We start from the raw sequence: 16,752 nt of genomic DNA, 5'->3' as shown, positions 1-16,752 counted from the left end.
TCAAGCTCAGTTGTACTTACTTGCTTTATTTTCTTTTCTTCTTTGCAGGATCCAAGTGGACGTATATAGGTAAGTAGAGATCTTAAATGCTTTTCTGAGGAGATGACTGTATTTAATGAGAAAGTCAGAAACTTCTTGATCTGTAGGGGTTATTTTCGGGGGTTGGGGAGAGCAGTTCTGGTATTGTTAGAAGAGGGCACAACGTCCTCTCTAAAGACTTGCTCCACTCAGGTCTCAGACAGCTCTTTCTCCAAGGAGCTGAGCCTGCTTTGTGCATTTGAACTGCGAGTCACAGTGTAAGGCTTTCAGATTCCTGCAAACCGCCCAGGTGAGGATGCCCAGGTTACCTTCAGACTGCAAGGGCCCTAGGCAAGAGAGTGCCCTTCTCCTCTGTAGGACATTTATCCTACAGTAAACAAAGAATAAAGGGCTCCTTTCTGAAAGTTAGGCTCAGGCCCGAGAACTTAAGCTGCCCGAGTGTCTACAATTAACTTCTCATTGCCGTGTTTGTAAGCAAGCAGTGGACCAAGCAGTGATGGTCAGTCCTTAGTGAAAGAGGAATGCTTGTCTTAAATGGAGAGACGGGGACATCAAGTGTGCAAAAAGGTTTCGAGATGAGCAGCTTGAAATCGGCTTAGCTCATGTATTGCAATGAATGGGAAATTTGGTCATCAGCTGGAGTGGGGATGGGGGTCAAGCTCTAGGGTCCACTGGCAAGCGCAGGAATGTTAATAATGTCTTGTTTGGGACCGAGTGACGAGGGATGTGCAAGAGAGATTGTTATGGGGAGCAGGAGTGTGGAACTGGCCTCATTGGCACAGGAGGGGTGGTGACAGGCAGGGAAGTTGATTACTACAGAGGAAGCAGAATCCAGAGAAAAGATCTGACTTGGATTTGCTAGTTAGCCTTTGGATGTTTGTTAGCCCAAGAGGCAGAGAAAAGTCCCTGAGCTAATCAACCAGCTACCTCCAGGCCAAGGTCTCCTTGGCTCTAGCATTGCATGGCTCCACTGCTACTAACATCCCTTACGTACTTATTATGGGCAAGGCACGCTGCTAAGTGGGTGGGTAATTAGAAGCATAGGCTGTGGTCTGTAGATGGGAATTACTTAGAGCTCACAATTCTAAGCAGAATATAATAGGTAATAATAGCAGATAACAAGTAAACGATTCAGTGCTCTGACGGATCAGAGGAGGACGAGAGTGCTAGGGCTAGATGGTCAAGGAAGGCTTCCTGGAGGAAGAGGGTTTTCAACCGGACCTTGGAGGATGGGGAGGATTCAGTACAATGGGAAGGAAGTGCTATTGGCCAAGTTGATGATGGTATCATATGAATGGAGGCAAGAAAGAGCAAGATGGCATTTGAGGGAAAACATGTAGAGAAGTCGTTACAGGGGAGGGATGGACTCTAAGGTCAGAAAGACAGGTTGGGTCATGTATTAAAAGACTGCAGCAGGTCTATAAGTAAGGATGCTGGCCCATCTCCCATCTCCAAGCTATGTTGTTAAATGAAAAAAGCCAGGTATAGTGTGTACATGTGGCACCATGTGTGTACAATGTAACTTTGTGTTTGCACAGAATTTTTCCAAAAGGATTCAGGAGAAACTGAAACAGTAATGGGCCCTGGAAAGGAGTACTGAGGGACTAGGGGTCAGCTCTGGGAGGGAAGAGTTACTTTTCACTGTATGTATAGTTTGAATGTTTATCCTGTGCTTGCCTTACCAAAAAATGCAAAATAAAACAAAATACTAAAAAAAAATTTTTTCAACAATATTTAGCTAATACTTTAAATTATCCCAAAATACAGAGAGAAAAACATGAGACACAGCAGGCCTTTTATTTCCCCCCAAAACACTAACATTGTGCAACAGGAAGGCATTGTTGCTGTTCTAAAGGCCTATGTTAGACTTTCTACTAATGGCACCAAGCACAGGGTTACTGTGAGGGTCAAATGGTGAGATCCATGTGAAATGGGCTAGCATAGTATTGATACTTGTTCTATAGTAAGCACCCAATAAAAGTAGACTATGACTATTATTATCAAGATACATTGTTTTCTTGGAATAGATTTTTACTTCTCTCAAAAATAATAATAGTTTTGTGTCTACACGTTTTATTAATATGAGAAGGCAATTTGACGCCTGTGTATCTCGTCATTATTTTTTGGAGTTGAATGTTATTTCCCTCACTACCACAAATAAAAGCTTCATGTATGTCCATCTTTTGGTAACATGTTGTTAAAGCTATAATGATTGCATTGTGTCAACAGTATTCTATTATATTGAGGGTGTTGTATGGACTTCTCTAAGGTGAATATATTTCATTAATAAATATTGTTCTAAATTTAAAAAAAACAGGGGCAGCATGGAGGGGGGGGCCAGGCTCTTCCCACTTTGTCCCATGGATGGAGGGGTGGGGCAGGGGGTAATTTGCATTTTAAGGAGAGTAGGGGGTGGTAGGTGGTGAAAGAGGAAGGATGGGAGGGAGGCCGGAAGGTGTTTGGCCTTTGAAGAAACCCCATTCTGTGTCTTCACGTCCAGTTTACAGTGGCGGCAGTAAGAGGGAAGGGTAGGGCAAGAGACCTGACAAAGGAGGAATCGGTGCAGTCGGGGATCGGGGCCCCTTGGGCAGGTTCAGTGTGTGGGAGGAGACAGGAGCAGTGTAGGCACAGAAGGAAGGCGGGACTCAAGTTCTGGACCTTATTCCATATGGTCTGGAGGAAGCACGTGAGCCCTCGGGGTCTTGCTTTCTCCCCATCTGTGACCTGGGGGAGGGGTTGTTCAGATCAGTGTTCCTCAAGCTATGGCTTGGGCTCATCTGCATCAGAATCACCTGGAATGCCTTCCAGATATACAGATTTCTGAGCCGAAGCCTGGCTCTGGGGGAGGGAGGGAACCTGAAAAACCTGTCTATTTCAGGTGATTCTTATGCACTCTGTTAGAGAACCTCTGACCAGATGGTTCCGAAGACCTTTCTAGCCTGAGTCAGAGGTAACTTGCCCCACACCTCTTCTACTGGCTTCCCAGGTGGAGTGGAGACACAAGTCACGTCTCCCCAGGGCTCCCTTCGTCTGCGGGACAGCCCCCCTGGGCAGGGCAAGGAAGTTACGGAGAACAGAGAAACACGGTGTCAAGAAGGTGTAGAAGGAAAATCTTACTGCCACTTAGGCATGACATGGTGCTCCCCAAGGGAGGGCGTTTCTGTCCGGCCATACCGACCAATCCAGAAGCATTTCTTCCTGACCATTAGCGCTGGCCAGCCCTCTGTCCCTCCTGCGTACAATTAGAGCAGCTCTTTGCTGAGAAAGCAGAGGGCAGAGTCTAAAGATGCATGGCATGCATGGGGGTGAGCACAGAGGCAAACCTGGTTTTTTATTAGTGAAATGAGCACACGTGATGTGGAGTCAGGTCAGTGGGGGCCGGTGAAGGAGGCAAACAGGTCCAAGCTGGCAGCTGGCACTTGTGCTTGGAGTCACACAAGTAAACAGAGAGCCTGGCATAGGTGCCAGGTGGGAGAGGGGAGAATGGTTTCCAAACAATACAGGCTGCACCGAATAGGGCAAGTCCAGCCCAAGGCCACGTGCTGGTTTTCCCAGGGCGCAGACCTCAGCTACTTTTCACATAGATGCCGCTGAGTCATCCTGCTCCGCGGGCCTCTCGCTTCCAGGAACACATGATAGGAGTTCTAGAAGCACATGGAAAGAGAACTCGAGCCCCATCCCCCCCGCCACACTGAGTCACCAGGCTAACCTCCCGGATGGCCCCCTGCAGACAGGAGGACCATCTGGCAGCCAGGATGGAGCCAACCCTGCCCCTGAGTGCTCCTCCTGGGTGGCTGGAGCTGCAGCTGGGTACGTGTTGGCATGTGCTGGGTCAGTGCCCTACCCCCTGCAATCAGCCCCCATTCAATCCTGCTGAGCCACCAACTCTGAAATGGAGGGCAACTGCAAGTCAGGCTGACACGTGAGAGAAGGCTGAACTCCAGTCTGCTCAAGTGCATCTATGCTGTTAGAAGGCAGGATAGCAGGTGCCCTTGGGGTGCGGAGGTGACTGGAAGGAGGGGATACTGGTCACGTTTCATTCCTTGACATGGGTGCTGTGTTCAGTTTGTGAAAATCCATCAGGCTGTTCACTTACGATACGCGCACTTTTCTGTATGTATATTATATTCAATAAAAGAGTTAAAAAATTCCAGCTGGCTGGGGGAGTCATCCTTACCCCAACAGATTTTTCAGTCCTCCCACAAGAAACAACCAAAAAACCCTCAGCGTGTTCAAAATAACAGAGCAACCAAAAGGAATGACTGTATTGAAACTAACGACCCAAGAACGCATCATGTGAGCAGAGAACGGACGTGGGGCTCCATCCCAGAGGATACCAGACACTGCTCTGGTGCGCCTCCAATGTGAGCCAGTTCAGAAACAGACAAATACCACTGTTCATTATTTGGGAGAAATAAGACAAACCTTCATGGGAGATGAGATGTAAAGGGAAGAGGAAGCCAAACCGCCCCCCCGGCAGGTGAACAAGTCCCACTTCTCCCCAAGTCAGGGTCCCCGCAAGGCATCCACCAGATCAGCCCCTCCATCCCAGATGGGGACTCTGGAAAGATGGCAGCTTAGCCTGGGGGTGCCGGGTGCCGGGCTCGTAGGCCCTCCTGCCCAGCTTCTCGGCCCCGGGCTCTGGCAGGACTCCCTGTGACCAGGCACTGCCAGCACATTCCTTAACTGCTCTCCTTTCTCCCAGACAACAGACGCTCTGTCTTAAAGAATTTCCTTTGGGAATTAGGAAGGGATCCTCCATTGGGGCGAGAACCTCATTGGTTCTCCAGGCTCCCAACCTCCACCCCCTTCTGTCCTGAATCTGCTGGAATATTAAGTTACTATAAACAAACTATCTCTGGGGTTCCGGACATCCTTCCCAAGCTAGAACAAGACATGGAACACATGCAAGGAAGCTAGGAAGCTTTACTTTTGTAGTAGGCAAAGGCACCGTGTGACCTTCACACTCAAAGGCAGTATAAAAAACAGATTAAGTTAGAGCTAAAGGGAGAACTTAAAACAGCAGTTAGGGAGCATGTGCAATTAATAGGCTGATTTTATGAAGGAGAACTGTCGTCTTTACCAAAGGTAGCGGCCTGGCCAACTCACAATACCCCAGTGACTTCTCCCCCGTTCGCACTGCCATCCTGAGGATGAAGGACAAGAGGCACAAAGCACTCTTATGGGAAAGAGGGAGAGAGAACAAAAAAGGCCAGAACATGTTTTTCATACCAGGGAACTGAATCCCTAACCCCTGTGTCTTGGGGATTTCCCTTGAGGTTTAGCAATCCAACCCACTGTGATTTATTAAATCTGTGCTATAGTTCCAGTTACTTCTAATTGAAGTTGTGACATCCAGGGTCTTCCTGGATGTGGTGTGGTCTACCCACTCGTCATTATTTCTCATCTTTCCTGAGTTGCAGAATTGAGGTTTGTGTGTTCTGGAGGCCTGTAGCTGCCCAAATGCCTGCATTTTCGTGTTCACAGCTGGCCTTACCAGCTGGGTGAAAAGATAGGGAAGCTAGCATTTTTTCCTAAAGGCAGGTGTAGTGTCATGGGGGGCGAGGCACGGGTGAGACAGAAAACCAGGAGGAAGAAGTGGAAAGTGTACAAAGCCCAGAACCAGGCAGACCTCCTGGGGCATCACCTGGGGCTCGGGATGCCCTTCCCAAACACTCAGAACTACAGGCGAAACTCATGGGAGGAGCCTGGGAGGAAAAAAACCCAAACACTTCACCTCCTGTTCTTTTAGCAGCAAGAAAAGCACCATATATGACTCTGTTAGAAACGCAAATTCTCGGGCCCATCCCAGATTTACCTCCAAATCAAAAACTCTGGGGCTGGGCCCAGCAATCTGTTTTAACAAGCCCATCAGGTGATTCTGATACACACTCAAGTTTGAGAACCTCTGCTTTGCTTCAGAGTCATGGTGAGGATTAAATAATACACAGAAACAGGCTCGCAGTGCCTGGCGAATACTGAGCACGTGTAGCTAATCATTTTCTTTCCCTTCACTTTACAGCGTTATGGTGGAATTCTATTAGCTAATAGATGGGAAAATGCCTGGTAAACTCCACAATGCCAAACAAACCTGAGTTTTGTTAGAAAGGATCTACTTCTTTGTGCTTTTCTGAATTGCCTGACTTTTTAACAGTGAGGAGGTATTCTTTTTGTATTCTGAACAAATGAAAGGAGTTTCCCTTGTGAGAAAAAAAGTGATTGAGCAAAAAACCCCAAGGGCGCCAAGCCCTTGTCCCACGGGCCTCACAGGCCAGAAAGTTCTTCTTAGCCTTGTCCTTCAGACCAGGGGTGGAGTTGGAGCTCATCACCCGGGCACTTTCCTGGCATCTAGGGGCCAGATATCTGGTTCCATAGCCGTGGTCACCTCAGCCATGTAGCTGAAGTCACTGGAGCATCCCCTGCCTCCCTGCCCAGCCCACGGAGGCAGGGTGCTACTCCCCCCTGAGCCTCTGGGCTGAGCCTTGATTTAGGGTTCAGGAGTGGAGCTAGGAAGAAATCTGGGCCTGGGCTACTAGGGCTCTGAGCGACATAAGTCCAGCCCCGTGCAGGGACTGTCACCCACCTGGGGCAGAGACAAGCCTTGGAACTGCGGGCTGAGAGTTGGCTGGCGAGAGCTGGGAGAGGGTCCTGCCAGGGGCTCCGTCAGGCCTCTGGCTGTGCTCAAACTTGCCCTCTCTGCTTCCTGCTGGTCTCAAGCCCCAGGCATTCAGGTGAGGGCAGGGCACAGCCCTCCAGAAGCCAGTTAAAGCCCTTGGCAGCCCATCCCCAGCAGGGGGAGAGAGAGGAGCCCATGGGGTAAACCAGCTTGGAAGAAAGACTGAAAGCAAAAAGGCTGAATTCAGAGCAGGTGTGTGAAGGCGCCCCAGGCAGAGACTAGAAGGTCTCGTTTTCCATGAGGAGGAGAATGGACCAGAGATTGTCTCAGCAGGCTCCACGTCTCCTTGAAGGGAGCAGGGGCCCTCTCTCCTGGTCTGTTACTGTCTTCCTCGGCAGGGACGGCCACAGGGGTGAAGGGTGCAGGCACGACTGCAGAGCCCAAGAGCATAGCCAGACTCTTCCCAGGGTCACACGGCATGGCCAAGAAAGAGAGCCAGGACCTGCTGTGGACAAAGACTGTATTTCATTGATTCTCAGATGCAACTTTTTTATTTTAGCATCTCTGTAAGTGGGATATATCTTATAATCCATGGCATCTAGAAGCAATGAAATATGGTAGCTGTTCCACAAATACTCACCAAGAAGCACCTTGTTAGATGCTAAGAGCACAGAGAAAGGAGCTGAAATGATTTAATTGATCAACAATTAAATAGTGAAACAGTAGGGGAAAGAAAATGTAAAAATAATGGCTAGTATGCATGCTGTCCAACATAGCATACAGGAATGATGGGGAATCATATTAGAGTTTGAACTGTAACTTCTTTCAATTTTCAGTCAAGCCACAGTTCACTTACACTTTTTAGTGGTGTTGGACCAGTATGACAAGTATTTGTAAACAAAATAAATTAGGTGCTTTTTTTTTTTTTTTTTTTTTTTTGGCTGAGCCACATGGCTTGTGGGATCTTAGTTCCCTGACCAGGGACTGAACTGGGCCACGGCAATGAGAGCACCGAGTCCTAACCACTGGATCGCCAGGGAATTCCCACAGACGGGCTCTTTTTCTTCTTAATTCACAAAAGTATTCCTTTAAGGAACAAGCTTTCCAATGACCTGGCAAGCATTTAACTTTTGCCAACCAGGAAGGAACAAATACGAGCTGCCACCTCCTAATGTCCATAAAGGTTGACTCAGAACTGACTAACTGTTCTATGTGACAGTTTTGTCATTGTTAGAGATTTCAGTAATGAAAATGGGAAACAGAAGCTTAGGTTATTTTCCTTATCAAAACTATGTTCCTTGGAGCCACAATATTATGATGGTTTTCGTGCTCTTGTACATTGGATGTCTTAAGCTGAGTGCAGTTTAAGGGATCCTTTCTAATTACAGGAAGGTACTTCTTTCCTTCCACACTGTGATCTGACCTGTGACAAATCTGTACTATACACTGTGTAAATGGCTAACAAGTCAATTGCAAACCAACTGAATGTACAAATCTTAGTGCTGGTGCTGAAATCTCTTCAGAATAGTCATCATGATCTCAAAGTTTGTTTCAAAATTTGCAAGCATCAAGTGTCAATCAAAACTGAAGATAAAACACTAATGAATGTTGAATTCTCATGCTTTAGGTGGATTTCCTTATTAGAGTTTTTGGTTCTCTGCTTTTTTTTACCGTACTGTTTCATTTAAATTTCCTGCATGCTAACTTCATTTGTGTGATTGAAATAAAATTGCAGTATATAAAAAAAGAACTGGCGTGACTCTAAATAAAATGGCTCATTTAGCTCATCTTAACTTTTTAAATGATTTTGTAATCATTAACTTGTGACTAGATCAGCTGTATGACTTCTGGGTGAACAGGAGACCCATGTAGATCTCGTAAGGATGCCCGTGGTTAGCTTCAGGAAAAATGGTCATGCTGCCCCCACCTTTTGGGACAGCTGGCTCAGAAAGGGCTCCTTGGTTACGATGAGGGTGAGATCTGCTTATAGCAGGGAATGGTGACACTGGCAAATGGTGCCTGGTGCTTTTGTAAGGAGACCCCTCCTTGGTACTCCATCTTCTGGGAACTGCATGAGAAGTGGAGAAAGGAGAAAAGGTGACTGTGAAGGTTGTGGAACAAAGAGGTTTTGTAGCAGGTCTGAGGCAGTCATGCAAATGACTGTTTCCCCTTTTGGCTTTGGCTACCAGGAAGCCCAGAGGCAAACTGGTGATTCCAACTCTAGTAACTGTCTATTCTCCTATGACCTGCAAATCTAAAGGTTCTTCATTGATAGTGCCCTTCTAGTTTATAGGTATTTTTTGTGATCCTGAGCCAAAATGTTATACAAATAAATTTCTGGAATTATTACCTAGAAGGGACCTGAGAGTAATGGTACCCTACACATGCATCACTCTTTTATTCTGCCCCCCTCCATGGATACCATTGTTTAAAAGGTTTAACAGGGCTTCCCTGGTGGCGCAGTGGTTGAGAGTCCGCCTGCCCATGCAGGGGACACAGGTTTGTGACCCGGTCCGGGAAGATCCCACATGCTGCGGAGCGGCTGGGCCAATGAAATAGTTCTCCCATTTGTTATTAATCAAAGACAGATCTGAAAACCAATCAAAGTTTTTAGTTAGCCCAAGATGAGGATTCACATTTATTCCACAAACATTTATAGAGTAAATACAAAGTGCCAAGTCTTAGGCTAGGCGCTGAGGAAATGATGAATCAGGCATGAATAAGACTGAGAATCTGGGAGGAGACAGTGAATTAGGCCTTACAAAGCAGAGAGATGAAGCACAGAAAAGAGTGCCCTCACCTAGTGTCTTGGGAAAGGATTAGAGAAGGCTTCCTGGAGGAGATGATGTCTAAGCTGAGACCTGGAGGACATGTAAGAGCTAGCCAGGCAAAGGGCAGGGGTTGAAAGGGCCTTTGAGGTTAAGGGACAGACTGTGCAATGATCACCTAGGCTGGTAGGTTCTGGGCACTACCAAGGACCTCAGTGAGGAGGGTAGGGGCTGGGGAGATGGACCAGGGCCAGAGTGAGGGGCCCGCGAGCTGGCTGAGGAGTTGGGACCTCATTCTGGAGACAGCAGGGGGACAGCTGGAGCGTTCTAGGTGGAAAGCTGAGATAAGCCTTTTAGAAGGATCATTGTGGCTACAAAGTAAAGAGTGAATTGAGTGTGAAACATGGAAGGAAGGGGGCCAGAGGAATGCAGGAGAGGGGGATAGGGGTCTGAACCACGGGAGGGGTAGTGGGGGTCCTGACCTGTTGATATAACTCAGCCACGAACGTAAGACATCTACTGTTGTAACTGGCAGGAGCAGCCTGATTGTAGATGAGTGCCCATCTCTGTTGGGCTTCATGAAGTATTCAAATCAGCATCCAGACTGCCACTGCTGCCTAGGTGGGACCCCAGTGGGGAGCACTGATGTAGCCAAGCCCCACACTCATTTACAGATGAGGCGAGGAAAACTCAGAGTTGTCAAGTGGCCCAAGCGTGAGAAGCTGAGCCAAGACTGGAATTTGTGTCTCCTGATTTCCGTCTCGTGTATTTTCCCAGTCATTTGGTGGGTGCTCATTTTATGCCAGGCATTGTGTACCCTACACGACGCATCACAACGCTGTGCAAACGCCACTAAGGAAATGCAGTGATTTTTTTTTGAAAAAGTAAGTAATATAGACTTGCCAGAAACAAATTATGCCAAATTCACTTGCTTTTCTTCCCTACATCAGAGTAAAAGGCTTAGTGGTTAAAGAAAACACAATAGACTTAATACCTGTTGACATAAATAAACATTTGATATGGTTCCTTGTGACACACTCAAGGGAAATGTAGGTCAAAGACCAGTGTGGTTGCTAGGGAAAAAAAATCAATACAGTCAAGTCATCGATACTGTAGGCAGCACAGGGCTGGGAGAGATGTCAGGGGTCCTACAGCGACAGTAATGAATCAATACCGTTTTCGGATTCTTGGGAGTAGGATGGACAGCTGAAGGAGTGTGGTGGTTGGAATCGGAAACATGAGAGTTGGAAGGAAGAACAGGGAATAGACGACACGCGTAAGTGAAGAAGAAAAGAAGATCAAAGAGAGCGGGTGGACCTGGGGGTGGGGAGAGGGGCAGGAAGTAGCTCCTGGTGAGGAAAACCTTGCGAGCGCAGCAAGACAGGAGCCCCGGCAGAGACTGAATGAGGAGAGCTGCCTGCCCCGTGCTCGGTCCTGGTGATTCAGGAAAGAGGTGTATGCATGCATTAACACATGCACACATATGTGTGCACGCATGCATCCACATTCACGTGTACCTACATTCTTAGATGTGTCCACACCCCCGACACTCACACCTCCATCTCCTACACCATGAACCTGGAGTGAGGCTCTCCGTTGGTTTCTGAGCTACGGGAATGTGTGTTGACATTTCACTGCTTGGAGCGGTGCTTGGGTGAGAACTTACAGCCACCCCTCAGTGCTTCCTTTTGGCAGTTTCCCAAGAGCCTCCCAGCTCTTGATGAACCTTTTGGTGTAATGCTTAAACGTCTCTATCAGCAAGGATGGAGCAGGGAATGCCCCAGCGCTGAGTAAAACTGAGCATGGAAGGTCTGCAGGGAAGACCGAGTGTGCAAAGATGTCTGGTCAGAAACCTTGTTACGCCGTGGGGAAAAAAAATGGAGAACTGCAGGACTTTAATGCTCTTCCTTCACTTAATTGCCTTGAGAAGCATAGGTACCTCTGGGGTTAATAACCAAGCTCTCGCTCTCCAGCTAAGGCTAATGTGCTAAATTATCACTGGAGAATGTTTTCCTCCCTGGTGGTTTTTGAGCACGAGCCTGCTGCAAGCAAGGCAGTATTCGAGGGGTACGGGTTTGCACAGGAGCCCTTTCTAGCCTCAAGGGGAGCTATCTAGAAGGAGAACACCATGCACACCGTGTGGGGAGTGACACCCTCCCCAAAGGGGCTGCTGGGGCAGAGGCAGAGAGCCCAGTCCAGGAGAGGTGCTGGGGAAACATTTGTTGAGTAAACGAGGAAAGAATGGTTTGTTTCTCTATTTACTTTTGGCTCTGGGAGTGAGGGAAGGCACCAGGGAGAAGGTGGCACTTGATCTGGCATGGCAGGATTTCAGAGGCGAAACCAGTCTGAAACGAAATGCCACATCACCATGCATATCTCATTAGAAGTAAAAGGAGCCACGCAGGGAGCCCTAGATTTGTTTTCCGGTGAGGTGAAAGGGAGAGCTTGCTCTAAAAGGTTGGAAAACAGCCCCTAAGGGCTCGGGGGTGGGGGTGGGGGTGCGGAAAGGAGGAATTGAGACTATTCCATTCAGAAGGGCCTGGGAACCAGCATGTCTTGTGAGTCCATCACAAACAGACGCTACGCTACCACGTTTATTCCTGCCAACAGCCCTGGGGTCCTGCCGGGTGGGTACTGCCACTTTCATTTTGTAAGCGAAGCTCAGGGAATCTAAGAGATATGTTCAAGGTCACACAGCCAGTAGGTGGTGGAGCTGTGATTGGCAGCTTGGTCAATGGCTCCAAAGCCCTTGACCTTCCCACTGCACTTCACACCCCTCTGGAAGGGAGACAGAAGTAGCCTGGATGGGGACTTCCCTGGTGGCGCACTGGTTAAGAATCCGCCTGCCAATGCAGGGGACACGGGTTTGATCCCTGGTCCGGGAAGATCCCACATGCCGTGGAGCAACTAAGCCCGTGCACCACAACTAATGAGCCTGCACTCTAGAGTCCACGAGCCACAACTACTGAGCCCGTGTGCCACAACTACTGAAGCCCGCGTGCCTAGAGCCCGTGCTCTGCAACAAGAGAAGCCACCGCAATGAGAAGCCTGCGCACCGCAACAAAGAGTAGCCCCTGCTTGCCACAACTAGAGAAAGCCCGCGCGCAGCAACGAAGACGCAACACAGCCAAAAATAAATTAATTTAAAAAAAAGAAGTAGCCTGGATGAAGGCTTTCAGGTGTGAGAAGAACCATCAAACAGCAAGTTTTTCCCCTAAAAGGGAAAACTGAGGGAGCAGCTTTAAATAACAGCAAAAGCGCTATAGGTTAGATATCAGAAAGGACTTCCTCTTTGTGAAAGCTGGTAAGTGAAGAAGGGGCTCAACAGCAAGTCAATGTTTAGAGACCAGTCAGCCTTCACTTAGGTCAGGTTCCCCCGTGGGTAGCTGCAGAAAGCTCACGTCTTTTGCCAGATCCCCTCTTTTTGTTATTTCCAGACCCCCCAGGAATGTTTGGAAGGTCACAAATCTCTCCATTGCTGCTTCTCCCCTCTAGCTCTGGACCATCGCCAGGGCTTGTCTGCTGGTGCCCTCTCACCACCTCATAACTGCTGCTGCCGCCCAGGCTCTGGACCCTCCAAAGGCTGCTGCTGGGGCGAACGTGAGGGTCAGGGTCAGCGGCAGCCTGGCTGCTTACTGGCACTGTGACTTTGGGCATATTACTCAACCTCTGTGCCTCAGTCACCTCATCTGCTAAATGAGAACACAATGCCTCTGTCGTAGGGTTGTTACGCAGACTAATTAATACCTGTTAAGCATATAGAATGGGGGTTGGTGAACTATGGCCCATGGGCCAAATCCAGTCCACCACCTGTTTTTGTGAATAAAATCTTCTTGGAACACGGCTAGACTCACCTGTTTACATATTCTCTATGGCTGCCTTTTTTTTTTTTCTTTTTTCTTTTTTTTTTAACAAAAGCAGAGTTGGGTAGTAGTGACAGAGATCATACAGCTCACAAAGCCTAAAATATTTGCTATCTGGCCTTTTGTAGAAAATGTTAGCCAGCCTTTGATATAGAATGATGCCTGGCACGTAGTAAGTGCTCATTAAATGGTAGCTTTAAGAACAACAACAACTCACTAGGCTTTGGAGTTTAACAAAATTTGACTGAGGTCCTGGGATGACACAGGCAACTACAGCCTAAGAGGAAAGTCAGATGTCTCTGTCATCAGTATTCCCCAAAGGCAATGATCATCCCTGTCCCTGGGGGTTTCCCACCGTCAGGTCGTAGGTGCCAGTCTTGCTCTCCTGGCCTGGAGCCCTGACTGTGTTTCCCCTCCCCTGAGGTTAGGCCTCCATTCCTCTTTCCTGCCCCAGGATGACCGACAGCGAGAGCACCTCATTCTTTCTGGAAAAACATCCTCTGCAACGTGTGATCTGCTCTTTCCTTCTGCGTGGCCCAGCCGAGACAATCACAATAGTCCAGGGCTTCCCAGCCTCTGCACTGTTGACATTTGGGGCAGGATAATTCTTTGTCTGGGGGCTGTCCTGTGCACTGTACGATGTTTAGCAGCATCCCTGGTCAGCCCATCTACCCACTGAATGTCAGTAGCATTCCGCCTTGTGACACCAAAAATGTCTCCAGACGTTGCCAAACATCCTGAGGGGACAAAAATCACTCCTGAGAACCACTGGCTTAGTCTGAAATAACATCACAGGTGAGGCAACAACCTTCCATTCCAGGAGAGCTAAATCCATCATTTTAGAAAAACAGTGCTCTTTGCAAGGGCACAGACCAGTTAAAGATGCACCCAATTTGTATCACTGGATCACTAGACAGAACGCTTGGCACCTCAGCCTGCAACGCCAGCATTTGGACTGTTACAGCTGGGGCTGAGCTTTCACAGAAACGCTGGGTAGTTACCTGCCTCAAGTCTGGGTCACTAAGAGGGCTTATCCAAGCGCTCTGTCCCGCAACAGGGGGAGTGGGACAAATTTTTGGTCCCTCCCCCAGAATGTAGAAAATGCTTATGAACCTCCCCAGCTGCCCTGCCCCTTCCCACATGAAGATTTTCCACCCTCATCCGTTTTTTACGTTCTACTCCCCCTCAAGTGACAGGAAGCAACTGCTAGCAGCTTTAAAATAACAGTCTATTCACTGATCCGCTTATTCTTTTGACCAATCCTTAATGATTCCCTTTGTGGGCTGGTCACTGGGGATCAGAGAAAAGCAGGACACAGCCCCTGCCTTCCATGCACTGAGAGTTGAGGGGCAAGCAGACGTGTAAACAGGTAATGACAACGGAGCAGATTAAGTCCTGTGATAATGTACACTGACCCTGGGGACACAAAGGTGGGGCAGAATTCCTACATTTGGGGGTGACGTGGCTGTCAGGCTTCCCCGAGGAGCTGATTCTTGAAAGATAAAGGAGTTAGCAGGGCAAGGAGCGTGCGTGCATGTTTACGTGCATGGTGGTGTGCGTTTTAGGGATGAAAATGGCATTCCACTGCAGGCAGCAGAGCTCCGAAACCAGACGAGAGTGTGGGGTGCGATCAGAGAATCAGGATGGCAGCAGCTCAGTGTCGGAGAAGTGGTAGGGAGAAGATTCTCCCTGCATCTGTGAGCAGAGGCTCTGACAGCTTTTGTTCCACACTATCTTTTCAAAGATGTTTATGTAGCAAGTCATCTTGTATAGATAAAGGCAGTGTCTCCTCCCAGGGCAGAGAGCAGATCTGTTTGCTGTCCAGTAAAATCATGTCTCTCTTGGAGGCAAAAGTTGGGCAAGTTTGCTAACCACCCCCCTTTACACACTGGGGTTTCCTAAGCTGAGAGGGATGCTCATTATGTGAAGCAGCTTGCAAGTGGAGGCGTTACAAGGCCCTGGTTACATCACCCTATGGAACTGCGGCTTGAGAAACAGCTGCAAATGTCACTCTGCTACCCCTGTGAGTATTAAACTGTCCTTCGTCTCTGACTCAGGAGTCTCGTGTCTTTACCAGCATCCGTGAAACTGTGGAAGGCTAACTTGTTAGTCGGGGTGAAGTCTTAAGACTCCCATCCCCGCTTTCTGACACATGGTAGTAGGGGAAGCAAAGCCTAGAGAGGGGGCTGGGATCATGACGGGCTTGTGGGCTGCACTCCAGACCTTGGGATTAAGCCTGAAGGCTTGAGGAGCCACTGAAGAACTTTCAGCAGAGAAATGTCTGGATCTGGATCTAGCGTAGGGAGTGGAGGGCTGGAGAAAAGGCCAGTGAGGCCTACAGATACGGAGCTATGCATCTGAACAGGGCTATGCCAGTAGGGGCAGATGAAGGTCAAGTTTAAAAGAAACTTAATTTGGTCCTTGATAGCTTTTTTTTCCTGAACTGGGAGTCAATCTGGATAATCCACTGCATTTATTTGTGGCATCTCTTTAGACCTTTCATGCTCTTGACATTTCTGAAGCATACAGACTAGATATCACGTAGCATGTCCTTCCATTTGCGTTTGTCTGAGGGTTTCTCATGAGATTCAGGTTGTCCATTTTGGCGCAAAAAGTATAGTATATACAGAAGTATATACTGTTATTATATATTATATATGTATACACACATATCTATATACACACATATATTCACAATGGAATATTACTCAGCCATAAAAAAGAATGAAATAATGCCATTTGCAGCAACATGGATGGACCTAGAGATTATCACACTAAATGAAGTAAGTCAGACAGAAAGACATGTATCATATGATATCACTTATATGTGGAATCTTCAAAAAAATGATACAAATGAACTTACTTACAAAACAGAAATGGACTCAGAGACACAGAAAACAAACTTATGGTTACCAAAGGGGAAAGGCGGGGAGGAAGGGATAAATTAGGAATTTGGGATTAACAGATACACACTACTATATATAAAATAAACAACAAGGTCCTACTGTATAGCACAGGGAACTATACTCAATATCTTGTAATAACCTATAATGGGAAAGAACCTGAAAAAGAATATATATGTATATGTATATACACACACACATATACATATACACATATACATATATACACACACGTATACATACACACATACATATATGCACACACGTATACATACACACACGTCTATACACACATATACATACACACAGCCACACATATACACATACACAGCCATGTATACATATACACACACGTCCACGTACACACACATCTATATACACACACGTCTCCGTACACACCCACATCTACATATACACACACACGTCTACGTACACACAGTCTACGTATACACACACACGTCTACGTATACACACACACGTATACATATACACACACACATATATAACTGAATCACTTTGCTGTACACCTGACTCTAACACAACACTGTAAATCAACTATACTT

The 16,752-nt window shown here is 47.5% G+C and overlaps 2 protein-coding genes across 7 annotated transcripts in view; one reads left to right on the top strand and one right to left on the bottom strand.

The window, feature by feature from the left end:
• Positions 1–16,752, bottom strand: part of APH1B (aph-1 homolog B, gamma-secretase subunit) — a 213,777-nt gene that overhangs the window by 111,986 nt on the left and 85,039 nt on the right. The window lies entirely within an intron of this gene.
• Positions 1–16,752, top strand: part of CA12 (carbonic anhydrase 12) — a 68,714-nt gene that overhangs the window by 7,726 nt on the left and 44,236 nt on the right. For all 3 annotated transcript variants that reach the window (XM_055088025.1, XM_007120501.4, XM_007120503.4), the window contains exon 2: positions 49–69. In XM_055088025.1, coding sequence (XP_054944000.1) covers positions 49–69 — 21 coding nt within the window. The remainder of the gene's footprint in view (positions 1–48; positions 70–16,752) is intronic.

The sequence above is a fragment of the Physeter macrocephalus genome, chromosome 11, assembly GCF_002837175.3.
Source record: "Physeter macrocephalus isolate SW-GA chromosome 11, ASM283717v5, whole genome shotgun sequence".
Taxonomy (NCBI): Eukaryota; Metazoa; Chordata; class Mammalia; order Artiodactyla; family Physeteridae; genus Physeter; species Physeter macrocephalus.
This window is presented reverse-complemented; position numbering and strand designations above follow the sequence as displayed.